Source organism: Camelus bactrianus, chromosome 8, assembly GCF_048773025.1.
Source record: "Camelus bactrianus isolate YW-2024 breed Bactrian camel chromosome 8, ASM4877302v1, whole genome shotgun sequence".
Classification (NCBI taxonomy): Eukaryota; Metazoa; Chordata; class Mammalia; order Artiodactyla; family Camelidae; genus Camelus; species Camelus bactrianus.
Genome location: NC_133546.1, coordinates 70,166,366 through 70,186,860, shown reverse-complemented (window position 1 = coordinate 70,186,860; position 20,495 = coordinate 70,166,366). Strand labels below are relative to the sequence as shown.

General features: G+C 43.3%; 1 protein-coding gene across 3 annotated transcripts in view; it reads left to right on the top strand.

The window, feature by feature from the left end:
* Window positions 1-20,495, top strand: part of CD109 (CD109 molecule) — a 113,910-nt gene that overhangs the window by 19,309 nt on the left and 74,106 nt on the right. For all 3 annotated transcript variants that reach the window (XM_074368737.1, XM_074368736.1, XM_074368735.1), the window contains exons 4-5: window positions 343-573; window positions 5,856-5,981. In XM_074368737.1, the coding sequence (XP_074224838.1) occupies window positions 343-573; window positions 5,856-5,981 (357 nt within the window). The remainder of the gene's footprint in view (window positions 1-342; window positions 574-5,855; window positions 5,982-20,495) is intronic.

The following is a 20,495-nucleotide window of genomic DNA, read 5'->3' as shown; positions in this document are numbered from 1 at the left end:
GCACGGAATAGAACGCCGAGGGGACTAGCTATTCTGGCCCAAAGGGCGTCAGTGAGGAAGAGTTTGCACTTGGCACAGGAAATGACAGGGTGACTGTTGAGAGAGCCAGGGGACGTGCCTCCTGCAGTCCAGGATTTAACTGGAGAGCCGACTCCAGGTTGCTGAATGAGGGAGAACAAATTGTTTAACTTTGCTGCCTAGGAGGGACATGTTGTTCAACATTGCAATTACTTTTGGTAATACTATGTATTTAAAATTTCAATCCTAACTTACAATTAACGTACAATATTTGAGGTAAAATAATGAGACCTTGACACATCTGATCTCTCTTTCTTCCCTCAGCTACCCCTGAGCAGTGCCGATGAGATTTATGAGCTCCGTGTCACCGGACGTGCCCAAGATGAGATTTTATTCGCAAATAGTACGCGCTTATCATTTGAGACCAAAAGAACGACTGTCTTCATTCAAACAGACAAGCCCCTGTATAAGCCAAAGCAAGAAGTGAAGTTTCGGATTGTTACGCTCTTTGCAGATTTTAAGCCTTATAAAACCTCTTTAAACATTCTAATTAAGGTAAGTGCCAGACAGAAAAGAAGCCAGGAGTTGAAGCTGTCTCACTGAAACTCTCTTGGAAGTTCTGCTCACATTGTTGGTACTGGGATGTCTTAGAATTTACATGGCTGAGCTTCCCTCCCAGCATGGGGGTGTCTCTCGAGGAAGGGGTTTGGTAGAGCACTCGGTGAGAGCTCAGGCTCGGGGTTCCAGTCCTGGCTTCTTCATTGATTAATTCATCCGTTTGTCAGACATTTATTAAACTTGTGTCCTAGGTCCAGAAGGGATAGGGCAGTGAACAGAATGGATTAAGTCCCTGCTCACATTGAGCTTTTATTCCAGTGGGTAGTAGATGGGCAGTAAACACACACATACATAAAAATAGGAATAGGTATGTATGTGTGTGTGTGTGTGAGAGAGAGAATGTGTGTTTTGTGTTTACTGTTTTCTGTAGAGTTGATAGAGAAGCTCTGTTTGAACAGAGACCTGTAGGGAAGAAAAGAATGAGCCTGTACAAACAGAGGGAATAGCATGTGCAAAGGCCCTGAGGTGGGAGCTGGTTAGTGCATTGGGGGAGCAAGCTGGCAGTGCACTGGAACCCAGGAAGTGAGGGGACAAATATTAGGAGATGAATTCAGGTATGGGTAGGTTGGTTGGAGGAGGGGTTATACAGTATCTTCTTGATTGTGACATAAACTTCGGATTTTACTCTGAGTGAAATGAGAATTCACTGGAGAGTTCGAGGAGAGGGGCATAAAGTGATTTGACTTAATGTCTTAAAGTGTAGATCGAAGCTCTGGAATCTGGAGGAAATTAATTAACCTCCCTGAGCCTCAGTTTTCTTATTTGTAAAATGTGTAATAATAATAATACCTCCCTAAGGTTTTTGTGGGGTTTATGTGAGATGATTCAGGGAAAGCATTTAGAGCTGTGCCTGACACATAGTACATGCTCACTGAACATAAGCTGTGATTAGAATAGGAACCCCCTCTGGCAGGGAGTCATTTGGCCTCTGCTGCTTGAACACCGAGCTCTGGAGGCAGCGTGGTTAGCAGACTGAGTGCTTTCCTGTGAGAACCAAGCTGAAGACAGCTGAGATCCGGCCGGGTCTGGTTTTCTGTGCTTAAGCCAAGGAGAATACTAGACATTTGATCATTACATGAGAATAGGGTGACCAGCCCATCCCAGTTTGCTGAGACTCTTGATTTTAGAACTAAAAAATACCCCTCAATCCAGCACATTGGTTACCCTAAATGTTCTGATGAATAACACAGGGATGGAAGGTAAATTCAGGTTTTTCAGCTCAGTATATCCCTATTCTTCTTAGCTTGTTTGTTGTTATAAGCTAAACAAACAAGTAAATGAAAATCAAGCAAACAAACGTATACACATACAACTTCAAGCCAAGATGTGTCTGTAGCAGACAAGGCATTGGCTGGCAAGCTCAATGCGTATGTCTTGAATGGAACTGGTGCTATTTCAGCGTTTGCAGCTTTGTGAATTTCTGCCTTTGCTTTGTGTTGGAATGAAGTGGGTTGACACAATGAGTAGCATTTCAAATTTCATGGAACTCTCAGAGCAGCATTTAGGAATGCCTTCATCCCACCCTTCATCATTTATCCACAAATACTGAGAACTGAGTATATGCCAGAAATTTTGTGTAAAATACAGGATTTAGAAGTCTGTCTGCGTGTGTCTGGCTGTTTACATTCAGTCTGCCTCTTTGTGTCTCAGGTGAATAAAAGTCAGCACTGGATAAATTTCCTCTTCTAGGCATTAACCTAGAACTAGCCCTGCTGATCCCAGTCAGGTGGTCTGTGCGTTTGTAAATTTTGGGTCATTCTGCTCTAACATCTGCCTTTGAAACTTCTGATTTGTAGATTCTTTGGGTCCCTCTTTCTGATTTTGCATTTAGCCTGTCATGCCCAGTGGTGATCAGAGAGACCTTCCTCTTGCTGCTTCTGGTCCTGGGGGATCCTGCTGGCCTGGCTGACATGTGGCTTGCTTGGAAGGGGGGGGGGGGAGTTTAGACTGCAATTCCAGCTGGAACGCAGTGTTTGGGACCAGTGAATGAGCATGTGTGTGGGTGCCCGTCCTCTGCTCTCTGTATCTGGGTAGTGAGGCAGGGATGTGAACTTGCTTGTAATGTGCAGAGGCCAGGTCAGAGCATTGATGTGAATACCCGCACCTTGCACTCCTCCACCTGAAAACAGCCTTGTGGGCCAGAGCTCACCAGACTGTGCTGTTTTCTACATCTTTCAATGTAGGATAGGTGGTTTCTTGGAAAAATTTCCTAGAAAGATGTGGCCTTTAGTGTAACAAGAGCCCCTGACTTGGATGCAGTCATACTTGCTAGCACAGCACCACCTGCAGGCTGGTGTGGAGAAGTGCATCTTGGAACTATGGGAGACCAAATTTTGGGGACCCCTCTTACCCAGCCAAGAATGACTGTAGGATGTAGCTAAAATATTGACCATCAAAGCATATTCAGGCATGTTCAGTGTTTTATTGGGGGATCATTGGATATTATTCATTTTGCCTGCCTGGATAACTGACCTTCTCAGGAAGTAAAGGGCTTTCTCTGGTGGAGTAAACCTCTGCCTTAATCCCGGCTTCCCCCGGCCAGTCTGTCCTTATACTATGGAAACAAGTGTGATGGCCCTTGGCACGCTGGCTTCTACCCTGACCTGCCTTCCTGAAGAAGTTGATTGCTCCTGGTACAGGTGAATGACCTTGTGGGAGCTGGTTCTGTTGGCTTGGGGGTCTGTGCTCTGACATTTTGGCCTGGAGCAGTGGTGGCAAACCCAGAACCTCATCCCTGGCTGAGAGGCTACCTCTGTTGAAGTGATACGACTTCTCTAATTCTACATTCTAGACACTCTTTTGAGCATCATCCAGGACTCCTGGGAGTGGCAGGAATACTTGCATCCTCCATCCAGGGAGTTCATTGCTTGAGACATCTGGCACAGGCAGCGGGCGCTGTGCTGTGCAGAGGTGATTGATGGAGAGCCAGAACCGTCCAGATATGACTCAGAGAACATAGGGGACCACTTTTCCAGTGTCTCCAGCTACGTGGCTGTTCAGGCTGTGATAGGGGCATGCTTCACATTGTACTTCGCTGTCCTGTGTGCATCCCAGTGGGAGGCGACCACACGCAAATGCAGGATTCTGCTACAATGTCACCATGCATTGTCTGTTCAAACCCTGATGTGCTCTGTAAAGATGTTTTCTTTGTCCTCCTGTTTGGTGATGTGCCGAGGTCCAGGACAGGCTTGGGAAATGAAGGATTGTCTCATTCACTCCCAACCCTCCAGGTCCTCCAGGCCATCAGACACTTTGGTTTACTTAGCTTGTAGCACAGTGGAAGAAGTGTGCACCTTCACCAAAAGAGTACATCCGTAGGCTGGGAACATTTCTTCCCCTACATTTTAAACAACACTGGGAATTACTGTTGTTTTTATTTTTGTCAGTGTGACAGGAGAAAAATGGCCTTTCATTTTCTTCATTTGCATTCCCTTGATTATTAGGCAGCATGTGTATATTAGCTCTTTGTCTTCATCTGTGTTTGATCCTCTGAGCTCTGTAGCATCATGCCGTGGCAGGCACAGGAGAGCCAGCCCTGATGACAGTGCCTGCCTGCCCCCCGGGCTTGCCGAGTGACCTGCTTCCTCTTGACCTGCTTGTGGTCTTTGGTTTTGACAGTTAGTTTCTGGCTCCCTAGACCACTTCCTGCTCAGTTCTCAGCATTGTACTTAGGCTGATTCACATTCTCCCTCGCTCGGGGAGAGAGGTTTCTTAACAGCTTCTAATAACCAGGCCAACCCACTACCTCTAGTCAGAAGATAGAGAATAAGAACAAGGAAAAATATTTGATCCCTGCTGCCAGGACTTCATGGTCTAGGAAACACAGAAACACCAAAACCAAAAAATAACAGTGACATTAACAGACACACAGACACACACGCACACACACACAAAAGGCCCAGAAAACAAATGAGTGCCTTAAACAGTAGAATGTGTCAGGAGGGGGAACCTCCAGGGGCACTGGGGCTCTCAGGCAGCGGTCTCTCCTGCCGGGTGCAGGCACGTGTAGAAGCAGGAAGCTGGAGCTTGATTCACCGGGTGCAGGCTGGACGAGGATGAGATGGCTTTCCATGCAGCTGAGGCCTAGAGGCATGGGCCGTGGGGGCAAATGGCAAACAAATCTGTATGTTTGGAGGAAGATGTGCCTAGAAATGTGGATGAGATCCGCTTCCTAATAAGCCTTGTAAACTATGCCAAGGAGTGTGGATCTCATCCTGTAGACAGAGTGAGTCATCGTTACCTGCTGGTCTAATACAGTGATCGTAGCCTGTGTTTCCTCACTGCTTGTTACGTGCCAGGAACCGTGCCAAGCATTTCAACCACCTGGCCTCAGTCTCAGGTCCTTGTTTCTGACAGATGACACTGTCGGCACTGGGGAAGATGGATCAGAGGGGCAAGACTGGAGGAGGGAGATTAGTTGCAATAGTTAAAGCAGAGGCATTGTGGCTGATTGTGAGGGTGGAAAGAGACAAATTTGAGAGAAGTTAAAGAGGCAGAGTTGACAGGGCTGGGCAGGTGAGGGGAGTCTGGGGTGACTGCTGGATTCGCTTGGATGGACGGGGCCCGAAGCGTTTGTGGTCCGGGAGAGCTTAAGAAGACTCAAGTGTTTTGCACACACCCCATTGGTTAAACACCCCTATGACATACTTTTGTTGAGTGAAAAGACACGTGGGTTTGAATCCTGAATTCCACCATTTCCTGGGGCTATGGCATTGGACCATGGCCGTCATTTACAGTCGAGGGCTTACGTAACCTCTCTGAGCATCAGTTTTCTCAACTGCAGTAATGATAGTTCTAGCCTGAAGGAGGATCAGAATGACTGGATGACATGTGAGTGGTAATGCTAAGGCAGAGTGCCAGGCACATCGCGGGCCCTTACTACACGGGGCCTATTATCCCTACAGTGGAAATTTCTCACAACAGCACAGTTTGGTGATGTATACTTTGTAGTGTTTCATGTAGAAGGAAATATGTTGCCAAGAATTAAAAAGTAGAGCAGAGTAAGGATGTTCTCGGGAAAATCTGAGAAAAGAAGACATTTTGATTTGTCTTCCTTCTTCAGTCGTACAGAGCTGAGATTTTTCCAGAATCTTCTCTGTCTCCCACATTTTGGATGTGCTTTGCCTGGGAGTACTGCACGGCCTCATTCACAACCGTGTAGGATCCACGTGCACGCGGGCTGGCTTTACCTAATTAAACTTGTGTGGTTTTCATTGTAGGACCCCAAGTCAAATTTGGTCCAACAGTGGTTGTCAGAACAAAGTGATCTTGGAGTCGTTTCCAAAACTTTCCAGTTGTCTTCCCATCCAGTACTTGGTGACTGGTCCATTCAAGTTCAAGTAAATGTGAGTATACATACATTTTCTGGGGGGAATGTTAATATGATTTAAATAGGTCAGGTGGGGGAAGTATCTCCGAAGTTATTTATTCAGTGAACAGAAAAACATTAACCTGAGCATCTAGACAATTTAAGTGGTTTATTTTTAATTTACTATTGTTATCAATGGGTTAGCCTTTATTATAACATACTAGAGTTTTAATCATTGTTGTCTTTTTATATAACATAACATTTGAAGGTTAAAGATTTCCCATTTGAGTATGAAACTGATTAAATGATGTTTATCGTACTTTTTTATTGCATACATTGAGTATTAAAACCAGGTAATGAATATGCAGCTGTTATATGGCAAATTCTATGTCCCAGATGAGAGACTGGACTAACCTACTTTATCTTTGCTTTGAAAACTCCAGTGACCTTAAATGGCCACATCAATCTTCTGTTCTCCAACCTTTCTTTCTCCCCAGCTCGTCCACCTTTGCCTGTGTTTGCTGCCAACTCCTGTAGCGCTGAGACCCAGCAAGGCAGGGGCACGAAAATGCCCTCCTATGTCTCTGCCTCAGGTTTCCTCCTCTGTTCAAAGATTCTTAGAATATTTTCAAATTTTTTTTTGAATTTCTGACATGTGCAAATTCACAAATAAGAGCTTTACAAAATAACAAAATAACTCTATTAGAACAGGACATCTCACTTAGGAAATTATGGTCAGCAATTCTTTGCTGTGGCTGCTGCCCTGTGCCCTGCAGGGCATTTAGTAGCATCACTGACTTCTCCCCACTAAATGCCAGTAGCAGGTCTTCCCTCCTTCCAAGTCATGACAACCAAAGATGTCTCCAGATGTCACCAGATGTCCCTTCAGAAAACTACCCTCTCCCTCCTCCATCAAGAGCCACGTTATTAGAAGGAAAAGTCATTCTTTAGCATAAGACCTGAGGTAAGATAAAAAGTACCAAGTACTTAACTAAAGTCAAAAAATTTTTCAACTTCCTTTCGCTAGTGTTTTTTGGGCCACATCCTAAAAGCAGAACTAGGTCCCCTTAGTCAGCACATGTCCTTGGAGCATTTGCATGAGGATGAGGAGCACGCTGGGCTTCTGGTGAGGCTGTGCCGCAGAGGAAAGCAGAACGTGTACCAGGAGTCATGGACGCCTAGAACGGGGGTGATGAACTCTGGGCGGACCAGGCATCTGAGTGTGTAGAGGAGGGAAGAGTTGAAGTTTGTGAGACTTAGGAGAGAGGAGGATTTGCGTGGAGGTAGGAGAAGTGGAAGACAGCCTCGAGTGTCTGGGGATTTGGGAGAAGCGGGTTACTGGAGTGTGCTGAGGGAGATAGGAGTTGAAGACTAGGAAGCATATTGTGAGTCTTAAAGAGTTAGGATTTTATTCTCAGTTCCTATTTTTTGATTTTATTATAAGTTCCCCAGGAATCAGTTGTTTGACAGTCCATCCTTCCCTCCATCCCATCCCTCCCTCCCTCCATCTATCCGTACATCCATCCACCCAGCCACCCATCAAATATGTGTTGAGGATTTATAGTGCCATGATGGATACAAGGAGGCTAACCATGTGATCTCCGTCTTCAGAGATGCAGGAAGATGACCAGTTTGACAAGGATTAAGTTACACAAGGGTAATAGAAAAACATGAGGTTGTGCAATAGCAGGGAAATTGTGAGGTGCTGAGTCTGTGAGGCCCATGAGGTGCCTCCAAGGAGAGAGTCTTACTCAGGCCACCTCAGGACAAAGACGATCTGCTGTAAGCATAAGGGCCTGTGCTTTGGGGGCCAGCTGCTCCCTCTGTCCTTGTGGCTGGCTCCATTCCCTCTCTCTTCTCCAACCTCTAGTCTCAGTCTAGACTGAGCACATTGGCTCAGCTAAATAACCACCATCCTCGAGAGTCCTACAGGTAAGCCTCTGCATGGGTGTCTGGCAGCCCGTGGACGGCTCACTCGGTCAGGTGTCCATGGTTGGTCCGTTCAGAGGCCACCTCTGCTCCATGACCAGGCAGGACAGTCTCAGCCCTGAGGGTGGCAGCCTCTGAGGGATTAACTTGTTCAGTGAGTGGTACACAGAATATGTACCAGAGGAGACACAACAAGAGAATAGTGGAGAAAGGCTGGAAGATGTGAGATTGTAGGTTGAAAGATTTATAGGATTGCTCATGTAGTAAGTTTTGGATTTGACCTGTCATATTGCTTTGGTGCGGGGAGAAAAAAAAGATAAACGCTCTCAATGAAATTTGGGTGCTTGAAAAATTAAAACTCATTCACAAATTCTGGTGCTTGTCCACCTCTTTGGTCTTGTTAAGTGCCACCCTTACCCTCGACCTCTGTGCTTTAGGCTTAAATTACTCCTTAAATTTCTTAAACCCAGCAGTCTGTCTGATCCCAGAGCCTTCCTATATGCTGTTCCCTCTGCCTGGAGTGCTGTCTGTCTGCTTGCTGTCCTCCTTCAGGCGTTGTCTGAGGTGGCCCAGCCCCTCTGGACATCTCCACTGCCCTCTGCTTCTCTTGGTCCATGCCTGTCACTTTCAGTTGGCAGGACCTGATAGAAAGTCTGCGTGAGGCCTGTTCTCCCTGTGTCTTCAGGACCTAGCATGGTACTCTGCACACAGGTAGAAGTCAGTACATGTTAAATGAGTAGTTGAAAGCTATATAATCAAAATATGATGCCCCCTTTTCCACATTCTTTAAACACCTTTATCCCTTGTGAAGACAGGCACGTCGATCGGGTACTTATTAGTGGTGATGTCATGTTTTTTCCTTCTGGCTTTATCGAGGTGTAATTGACAAATGAAATTGTAGGATATTTTAAGTGTACCATGTGGTGATTTAATATACATACACATTGTGAAAGGATTCCTCCCCGGGGATATAATATTTAGGCACACAGCGAAGGGTAAATAAGCTCCTCTGTCAAAAAAGGAGTCCTTCAAGGGCCACCAGGGGTCAGTATAGTCGAATGTTGTGAGAGGAAACCTGGACCCATCCTTGAGCTCTGGTTTTTGTCTTTCCTTGACTCCACACAACATTCAAGGACTGTATATAGAAGCTCCTTTTCTTTTAGCAATGAGTAATGACCATGGAAGAAATATATGAATTATTTAAATAGTCACCATTATAGACTACATTTTAATTTTCCCAAGGCAGTGACCATTCTCATATAAATCTTAGGGAGGGGAGATACTTATTTTCAGGAGACTGTTTTGAAATCCCGTTTTGTCCCTAGAAAAAATGTGGAATGATCCTAGTATTACTATTAAAGGACAGTGTATTAAAAAAAAAAAACAGGACTTATCAGAGCTTTGATTTGTGGTGATGGTGCAGATTATGAGAGTGGTATTTTTCTATTACCCTTCCACTAGGTCAGGAGCAGAATCCTTTAGGTAAAACACACTCGATGGGCCCCTTGGCATCTCTGTAACTGTAACTGTTTATACACTAAGAGTGAATGAATCCTTTAATATACTGTTAACCTTTCTGGGTTACTTAAACTTTTTGGATTTCAAGTATTGCTTTTCACTTTTCAGGATTTTTAATGATGAGTAATTATTTTGATTGAGTAGGATTTCTAGGTTTTTCTTCTTTTAATTTTCTTTATTGTGCAGTGTATGATGGTGGAGCATAGTGAGCGCCATACTTCATAGACAATAATTCTTTCTCTCTTTCTCTCTTTCTTTCTTCTTCCTTCCTTCCTTTCCTTCTTTCTTTCTCCTTCCCTTCCCTTCCTTTTCCTCCCCTCCCCTCCCCTCCCCTCCCCTCCCCTTCCTTTTCCTCCCCTCCCTTCCCCTCCTCTCCCCTCCCCTCCCCTCCCCTTCCCTTTTCTTCTGAAACCTGGGAACAAACCAGGGATAACAGTGACTTTCAGTGGAATTTAATTATGTTGGAAAATAACTCTTAATGATTATTTTTTAAGCCCTTTTAAAACTAGTAAAATTTAGTGAGAGCACTGACTTTTTCATGTGTTCCTTATGCACAGACTTAGTTTCTATTGCATTGAGTGGGAGTAGTTCTTTGCTGCTTTGGGGGCTGCACTGCTTTTGAGAAGACTCCCCATCCCTTCCATGTATTCCAGCCTTTGATCCCTGCTGCCTTTCCTCGCCTTTTTCCATCAATTCTCCCCGACCTTCTTGGAGCACCAAGCTCTCCCTCCGAGGAAGAGGTTTATTTTAGCTGTGATACCTTCCATAGACGTGTGTTTTACAGGGTGTTGTACATCATGTACATTAGATGTCAGGTGAGGAAATGTGCTCCAGTTTGATCATCATCTTACAAACACACCCTGGGGAGGGAATTTGTTTTAAAAGTTAGACATTGCTTGTGTTTTCACTTTTTGCAATATTTTTCTAGTTGCCTTATCTCTAGATTGGTACCCCTGGCTCTCCGAAATAGTTGCAAATATTTTTTCTCCCCATTTTTTAAATTGTATATATACATAACATGAAAGTTACTATTGTCAACTGAAATAAAATGCACAACCTAAAAGTTGAGAGTTATATTTTATTCAGTGGTTTTTTCCTTAAGACTCAAGCCCAGTTCTTAGGACTTGAGCCTGGGGACACAGCATCTCAGATCGCTCTAAGAGGCTGTTCCAAAGTGACAAAGTAGAAGCTGGAATATATGAGTTTTTGCAATAAAGACCAGGTAGTCGGAACATCAAAAGATTACTGTTAATTCAAGAAACCCAGATATCTCAAGTTAAGGAATTTAGCGCTTTTCTATGTATGGGAAGGTGCAAAGGTCTTGGCTCTTTAAATCATTCCTTTGATATGCACCTAGTACCTAGGGCCAGTGTCCTGTTTTTTTTTCGCATCCTGAGTCCCCTCAGGATGCACCCTTGGTGGTGGCTGCAGAGGCCGGGCTGCCTGTTTGTCTGCATCCTGAGTTCCCTCTGCTCACTGCCAGGGGTGGTGGAAGCGGCTGATGTCTTGATGGCCACAGCATCCTTTGTTTATTGACATGGCTTGCAATATTTTTCATTCACACTAGATTTATTGTTAAGTGTAAAGTTCAGTAATATTAAATAGATGCACAGTGTTGTGCAACCATCATCACCATCCATCTCCAGAGCTGTTTTCATCTTGCAAAACTGAAACTCTACACCCATTAAATAATAACCACCCCTTTCCCCTCCTTCCAGCCCCCGGCAACCACCATTCTGCTTTCTGTCGCTATGATTCAGACTACTCAAAGTACCTCATCTAAGTGGAATCACACAGCAGTATTTGTCTTTTTGCAACTTATTTCACTTAGCATAATATCCTCAAGGTTCATCCATGTTGTAGCATGTGTCAAAATTTCCCTTTTTTTAAGGCTGAATAATCTTCCATTAAATGTATTTACCAGATTAAGTTGCAAATGCTCTTGCATCTTTGATTAAAAATTGTATTCCAGGTTGCTAGAAGGCAGTTTTCCACATTCTTTAAAAGAAAGGCTAACGTTTGTGTCCGAACCCCAGGCTCCTGGGAGCTGGGGGGATATTGCCAAACCAGCCCTCTCCCTGGGGGCGGCCATGGCCTCTGGGTGACCCAGGAGTTGGTGCTCACTTTCCTCTGAGGACCAGAAGGAAGACAGCCCTGCTGTTTGATACCTCAGCCCTGTGCCCTCTCCCTCAGGGGCAGACAACCTGTTTTATTGCCCAGAGCGGCTCACGCAGCTGAGTTCACCAAGTGAGGCTCCAGCTCCCGGATCTTACCTGTGGTTCTCAAGCACCAGAGAGCCCACGAGTCAGCCCAGGCACCACCCCCGGACTGTGAGTCAGTATTGTGGGCACGGGGCCTAGGAACCTGCATTTTAAATGAGCACTGTAGGAAATCCTGTTTGTAGGACCACATTTTGAGACGTGCTGCCCTGTGCCCGTAGCCAGGAATCTTTAGTTTCTGTCTGTTCCACTGAGAGGCAGTGTTGGGTGGTGGAAAAGGCAGGCCCCCTGACTTACTCTTTGAAGTCCCTGGTGGTGAGACTGAGCTCTGCCCAGCTTCTTGGCAGCCTAGACTTTCTCCAGCAGATTTGGGGTCACGATCTGCATTTTTATGACAGCTTCTCTAATGATGTAAATTCACAGCCATCGTGGGAACCCCTGAACTAGACGATCTTGTAGTCTCTTCTGGCTGCGTCTGTCTGTGGTTTCTTAGCCCTTGTCTTAATCTTAAGCAAGCACTAGGCTGGGGGACAAGAAATAGAAGGTAGAAAATTCAATAGCCCTGAGGCCTGAGATCACTTCTTTGGATTGTGGGTGTCAAAATGTTATGTAATTCAGAAGCAGTCTGCATTGAAGTGTTCCTTTGTTTATAACAGTTACATCTTCTTGATCCTGAACTAGATGGTGTGGAGGTTAGGTAAGAGGTGCTGGTGCCGCATGGCTTTTTTTTTTTTTTTACTGATGTATAGTCAGTTACAATGTGTCAATATCTAGTGTACAGCACAATGTGCCAGTCATGCATATGTTTACATATATTCATTTTCATATACTTTTTTATTAAAGGTTATTGCAAGATATTGAATATAGTTTCCTGTGCTATGCAGAAGAAATTTGTTTTTTTTTAATCTATTTTTATATATAGTGGTTAACGTTTGCAAATCTCAAAATCCCAGATTTATCCCTTTCCACCCCCTTTCCAATACTTCTTATCTTTCTGCTTTGTTGCTTAACTGTTCCTTGGTCATTCTGCTTCTGCTGTCAAGGCTGACACGGAGCATTGTCCTGTGCAGAAGAGCACATCTTTGTTTGGACAGTTCTCCTGCTTGAAGCTCCTCTATAAGTAACATTTGGTAACACCCCCTGGCTGGTGATGACAGCTTAACAGAAAGCATGGCGCAAACTGTGACAGGTCAGCAAACAGCGGCATCCTCTCTGGAATGGTGACGTGGCTTCCAGAATACTTTTGCTTGCCTCTACTAGAAAAGAGACAGCGTTTCTCGGAAAAGACCTCAAGTTCTTGCCTGCATGTGCAGTGAAAAAAGGGAGGGGGAGTCAGTCTTAGAATTTTGATTTCTTACAGTGTCAACTGGCAGAGTAAATACTTCACTCTCCTTGCTTCCCTGGGTCCTTTTACATAACACCTCACTACAGCACTTACTGATCGAGATAGGTTTTCCTCCCCTTTTTTTGTGGTAAGGCATACATAACATAAAATTGACCATTTTAGCCATTCTTTGAGTGTATAGTTCAGTAGCATCAGGTGCATTTACATTGTTGTGCAGCCATCACCACCATCAATTTCCAGAATTTATCTTTCTAAACTGTGATCAGTGTAGTTTTTAAAAAATACGACTGCCTTATTTGACTGAGTTCCTTGAAAACAGGAGTTCTTTTTTTAATTGAAGAATAGTTGATTTACAATATTGTGTTAGTTTCAGGTGTACAGCATACTCTTTTTTCTTTCCGGATTATATTCCCTTACAGGTTATTACAAAATATCAGGTAAAATTCCCTGTGCTGTGCAGTAAATCCTTGTTGCTTTTCTATTTTATGTATACTAGTTTGTATCTGTTAATCTCATACTCTTAATTTCCCTCCCTCCCTTCCCTTTGGTGACCATAAGTTTGTTTCCTATGTCTGTGAGTCCGTTTCTGTTTTGTATGTAGATTCATTTGTATTATTTTTTAGATCCCACATATGAGTGATATCATAGTATTTATCTTTCTCTGACTTATTTCATTAAGTGTAATATCCTTTAGGTCTATCCACATTGCTGCAAATGGCAAGATTTCATTCTTTTTTATGACTGAGTAATATTCCACTCCATATAAATCTCCTATCTTTTTAAGCCAATCATCTGTTTGTGGGCACTTGGGTTGCTTTCGTAAGACAGGAGTTCTGTATGATTAATTTTTATGTTTATTCTGTTCTGTTATAGGAACTCATTTCATGCTTGTCGGGTGGGAGAATAAGTGAATGGAGTGAATGAACAGTTTCCTCTCAACTTGCTACTGGGTATTACCCTCTGTGATGCTCTTTGAGTTATAGTCCCACTCTTCTATATGATACTACAACTTAGTAGAAATAGAGTTGTATATTTTCATGGTGAGATTATACGCATTTGCTATATTTAATGTACCCGAGAGCCAGTAGGAATCAGGCTTTTTGGATTAATGTTCTGGTTTCTAATTTTGAGAATCTAAAATCTGATTTCTGGTCTCTTATGAAATTCAAGCTGCACACACAAATTTTGTGCCGTATTGTTCCTGTGATGTTATTGGGTCATTTGATCTGCCATTGTCAGTCCTTGGGGGTGTGCCTTTTGTCAGTCTGTGACTCCAGGCTAATTTTTGTGAGGACTTCTTTGTCTTTCCCTCCAGAAGCTGCCCAAGGGTGCCCTTCCTTTCAAGTGTCTCTTACCAGTCCCTCTCTTCTGGTACGTGTTTTTGGTGCCAGTTGGAAAACTTTGGGATCCTCGTATACGCTCTGATTGTCAGTGAAATGGAGGAACTGAGGAGCCCATCGGCACATATCACAGGGTCCCGGTGCTGGGGGTACCCTTAGAGGTTGCTCAGACCCATCCTCTCCTTTGATGGAGGAAGAATCTAAGAGAAGTGATGTGGCCTGGATAGGCTCAGGCGGCGACATGGTGGGGTCAGGGCTAGAAGCTAGACTCCTGATACGTCCAGCTCGATAACATTGAATTATTTAATACGTGCCGCAGGTGCTGTTCTAAGACGGTCACCTTTTAGGTTGATGTCGATGTCAACAGGGCTGGCGGGAGGCATTTTGCAGAGGAGGCCCACCTCTGTCACACGACTTTGGGGAGCCACACAGATCGCTCCCTCACACATGGGCTATTTCCAAAGTGTCTCAGATTCTGACCACAACAGCCAGGGCTTTGGATTGAGGTTTTGAGTCTGGGAGACTCATGTTACAGTGTATAGGTGGCTGCAGGGAACTACGTGATATTCACTCGTGTATTATTAAGGATTAGCTTGTTGTCAACTATTAGACTATATAATCTTGGTGTTATGAGCCATAAGAAGATTACTTTTTAAAGGAACTTTTAATTTTGAAGTAGATTCACAGAAAGTACAGAGAGGTCCTGGGTACCCTTTACACAGTGTATCCAATAATTATATCTTAGTGTAGTTCCACATCAAAAGCAGGAACTCGACACTCACGTGATGTGTGTTTATGGTTCGTTCTGTGTGATGCTGAATTGTCCGTGGCATAGAGGGAGTCTGGGGAAGTTATAGCTCATTGGACTCTGACTGCTGGTGGCAGTACCAAGGTGGGGCACTGAAATAAGTCTTGAGGCACTGGGTGGAGTGAGAAAAGGACAGATGAGCAGGAAATGGAATTATTTTTGCCTCAAGGGTACCTTTCCCATTCAGTCTGCTTTTTGCTCTTGCTTGAGTTTGGTGCCCAGGGAAGTTGGTCATGTTGCATATCTTTGAAACTCTTAATTCTTTCCACTTTCAGTTGAAACAGAGAGGGTTAAATGCATAATTTTTGTTTGTTTTTAAAGACAGTGTGATTCTAGTCAATACTTTTCTACTAATGAAACCAGTTTGTCCCTTGTACAGCATGAAGTATTTGTACTGCAAATGGTGAAACTTTTGAGGAATGTGAACGTGCTTGTGGTATTGGATGCCTGAACCGCATCCTTCCAACTGGAGCCCTGTATGTCCATGTCTGGGTTATTGGTTAGACCCATTCTTCCCAAGTCTTGTCTATGAGTAACTATCGTGTATAAAACAACTTCAGTTTTTTGGATGTTTATTTTCAGTCTTGATGGGTACCAGAATATTTGTGATTCTTTCTAATGAGAGATCCAATCATAATTCTTCCTTTAAAGTATCTCTTTAACTCATCCATTCCTCTTTAGTTTTTGTTGCTCCCCTAAAGCAGTGCCCTGTTACCCTCAGACTGGACTATTATAGCCTAACAGAAAAAGTGGTCGTATGTTTGGTAAACAATGATGTGAACCTCCTGGTAGGCTCTCTGATGTCAGTTCCTCTCCCTTTAATCACCTTACACGCTATGATCTCCCTAAAATACTATTTTAATCATATCATATTATTGCCTAAAAGATTTCTGCAAAAATCAATTTTAAGACAAGAAATATCGATGATTTCTTTTGTTTGGGTTTTTTTTTTTTTCCCATGAACATCATTCTTTCTACTAAATCATGTTTGGGTGTTTCTACCTTGACCGTGCATTACTTTCATAATGAGAGGGAAATAATAAAAGTATCATTTTTGTATCTTTTATGATTTGAGAAATTCACTTACATATATTTTTGCTTTCTTTGTCCTCAGAAGTCTTATATGAAATTTGTAACATTGAAATTCGAAGTGAAATACGTTTTTAGAGCCCCCCCACCATCTACAAAATGAAATCCAAAATGAGCCTCCTTGCCACCACCCTCCACAGCCTGACCACAAACTCCTCCATGGAACTTTGTCTTCCGTGACTGTTACCGAGTAAAGGGCTCATGTGCCTGAGGTGCAGAAAGCCACATTCTGACAGTGAGAGTTTGCAGCAAAGTGAAGGGTTTATTGCAGGACACCAAGCCTGGGAGTGGGAGATGAGCCTCAGACCCACTCCCACTTGGTCTTTGAGTTGGGGGTATTTTTAAAGAGGAAGAACAAAGAGGCTTGAATTAAACATCTTGTGACATTTCTTTATTTGTAGTTTGAGGGTCAGGATGTCTCTGATTTATGATTCTCTGGTCAGGTGGTCTGTGGCTGGGGGTCTGTGAGCTCACCTTGCCCTGGAAAAACAACCTGAGATTGTACATTAATAATGAAATCTACAACAGCATTTTCAGTACATTAACGATGTTATCGACAACAGCAATCAGTCATCTGACTCTGGGTGATTAGTGTTCAGTTAGCATAGGACTGATGTCCAAGGGGACAAGCAAAGAATAAAGTTTTGGATAGAGAGATGAATCAGCAGCTCAGAGAAGGAACTCAGTTTTGGGGGCTCGGTTTCACAACTGCAGGGCCTCCACTCCAGGCAGTGCCGGCTGTCAGCCGTGCAGCTCTGTCTCCCGCTCTGAGCCCCAGTCCACCTCCACCCCCGCCCGGCCCCATCCAAGTCCTCTAGTCCGTCCACCTCTAGTTGAAGCCTGGAATTTTAAAGGTGGGAAGAGGCTTCCAAGTTCTCTGATCCAAGTCTCTTATTTTACAACAGAGGAAACTGAAATCCAGAGCTGAAATGACTTGTCCAGTGTGTCGACTGGAGCACAAGGCCCCAGGTCTTGTGACTCCCAATCTAACGCCCTTTGCATTTATTACGTGGCGTGCTCCCTGACTGTAAGCTCCCTGAGAGTAGCATTTGTGTCTTACCATCTTTAGATGCTTACTGGCTGGTGTTTCTTCCCACCTAATATACAACAGGAAGGTTCTATGTTTTTAGCTTTATTCAGCTCCCTACTAGTGTTCCTAAGTTTAACCTTAATACCTACAGAACAGTAATCATGTAATATCCTCTCTTTTCCCCTCTTTGATTTTTACCATAAAATTAGCAACAAACTTAAAAGTTAATAAGAAATCGCAGTGGAAATATCATTCAGTGAAAGCATCAACAGATGTACACCGACTTACTTAGAGACACTTAGAGACATGACAGATCCTGAAATGCAGGGTCAGTCCCGTCATTTTTCTGGTTATTCTCTGGTATTAAGAGGTCCTGTCACTTTTGGTTACATGTATGCACACAGAAGTCTACATTTGGTAATTAATATGTTGAGCCCAATAAAATTAAGTGCCCTCTTCTCAGCTTGGGTCTTCTCTGGTCTGGCAGCCTGTCCCCGACTCATGAGGCTTCACTGCACTCCTGCAGGATTGAATCAGGTTGAAGGAAGAGAGGTGAGGGGGGGAAGATTCTTACTTTATATATAAGGATGAGACATATGAATTTGCCACTATTTACAAAAATGGCAGTTTAGTATGGTTTAAAGCATGACTGTCCTCAGCTGGCATTGGAGCACTCTGGGCTTGGCAGGCATTTAAAATGAACACCTTTCCTTCTCAGAGCTCTTCTGTGGGATCTTTGGAGCACCCCTACCATTGCTGGGGAGTCTTTCATCCAGAGTGTCTTTGATGCTTTGACTCTCCCATCCAGCTGGCAGCTCGTAGCTGAGGACGCAGCTCCTGAGCACCTCCAGTGTACCTCCAGCTGCGGTCTCTGTGGGCTGCCTTATGCCTCTGGAGGCTGGTTTTGATCGGGATGGAAGACAGCCTCATGCTGGTGCTCTCTTTTTTGCACATCTGGTTGAGGGAAAAACTCTCTTTGCTCCCCGAAACTCAGCAGGCTCAGACCACCCAACACAGCACCCTCTCTGAGCTCAGCCCTCCATGAAATGGGTCAGTAATAATATTTTTCTCTCCAGGTTTTTCAGACAAGTGCAGTGCTTGCCCACTGACAACTTGAGGTCGCTCCCAGGGACACATACCCAGCTCTCTGGATTGTCTAGTTGAAGCCCTTTGCCCTTGGCTTGAAGGGAGGGTCAAGCAGCTCCAACCTGATCCTGGGGGAGGGGTGTGTGTGAGACTCCTAGCACATCCAAAGCTTTCTTCTAGACTTTCTTTCTAGTTTAATTTCATTTTGACCCTTTTGGTCCAGAATTGTAAAACCAGTTTTCGGAAACCTCCTTTGCAGGTCCTGTGGTGCTGTTCTTGCACCTGGCTTGGGAGTGTGCTGTGGCTGGCATCTGTTGTCTTGGGAGACAAAACCAAAACTGAGTTGGAAGCAGTTCCATTTTAACGACCTGTCAATGTGTGGGTTTAAAAAAGTCAGTGCCTTTCTTAATCTTTAAAATAAAAATTAAATCCAGACACTGGAGATCATTACTAAAGCAGATGTTTGGGAAGTTGAAATGATCGTAAATGAACATAAATGTGCAAACAGAAACAATCCATCCAGCCCCTTAGTTCTGTTTCTGGCATTTCTTTTTACTCCAGAAGTAAGACTTGAAAGAACTAGACCTGCATTTAAAAATATATTTTTTAAATGGTCATGTCATATGCCATATATTTTGAAGTTTGTTAAAAATAGAAACCCTCTCAAGAGTTGGATGGCTTCATGGTTAGAGAGGGGAAGTCTGTAACTGGAATAGATGGTTTTAGTAATTCACATGTCTTCAATTTGCACTTGTAGTCTTAGCATATTTCTTAGGAAGGTAGTAAAAATGGTGTGTGTTCTGTCCTTTCATGTAAACTTTCATGTGACCAATTTCCATAACATGCACCATCACAATGAGCTACTGATTTAGGGATAAGGGGGTAAAGGGAGCACCTCCTGGTTCTTTTCCATTTTGCTTTAGCGGTTGTTTAGAAAATCTAATTATATATGTGCTGAAGAGCAGGTTTCCTTAGAGAACGCTTTCCCCCTGGAATAGTGACCATATTGGGGAAAGCAGAGCTCAGAGGATGGTGATGAGTTATGTGTATTCTCTTGCCTGGAAAGGTATTTATTTGCTTGGAAGACATGCTGCCCCAGTGTTTAAGGTCGGCCTCTCTCTCCAGTTGACGGCAGAGTGAATGAGCACAAGCTGAATTTGATGAACTAGAATAAATATTAAAACTCATTACAAAAACTTTTGGGGGAAGGGAGGTGAGGTAATTAGGTTTATTTATTTATTTTTTCATTTATATTTGACAGAAGTGTTGGGGATCAAACCTAGGACCTCATGGATGCTAAGCATGCTCTCTACCACTGAGCTACACCCTCTCCCCTAAAACTCATTTTGAAGCAGATCCTTTCTTTGAAAGTAAAGGCAAGTTGTCAATGGAACTTGCACTTCCTACAGAAGGCCTGGGGTTGTTTTTACTCAGTATTTTCCATTCAGTTTAGTCAAATTTCATTAGGTTCAGCTAGAATTAATGTAGAACTGTTTGTAACTAAATTTAATTTTTTAGGCCAGGGGTCAACAAACCCTGGCTTAATGGCCAAATCCAGCCCAATACCTGTTTTTGTAAATGAAGTTTTTATTGGCACACAGTCGGTCTCATTTTTTGTATTGTCTCCACCTCTTTCACCAAGTTTTAGACAATCCTTTTGTTGGCATAGATGTACTTACGTTGGTCTTACACGTTGACATGAACTATATCCTTTTAGGATTAAAAAATAACTTGTTGATGGGAGTGTATTTATTTAAGGGTTACAATAGAAAATAATTCAAAGAATTAGGAAGATAAGAGGTGTTGGTCCATGATAATTTTGTATCCTTGTCTATTTTTAAATACTTGATAAATGTGTAACTTTATTTTCTCCAGTGGAGTTCTTTGATTAGTGATAGCCAAACCAAATTTGAAGTTCTTTCCTGTTAGTTTGACATGTTTTATCCTTGCTTCCTAAACTCCTAAATTATCTAATTTAATCTTGTTCTCATTTTACAAATGAGAAGTCAGATTAAGCAGTTTGTTTCAGTGACCTGCAGTGAGTTATAGAGACAAGTCACCTTTTCATATTAGCGGATTGGCAAGAAAAACTCATGAACTCTCACAGACTTTGTGCTGCGGATGACTGAAAATAAACTTTTACAAATTAAATAATTTTGTTCACTAAATAATTATAAATGTAATTAA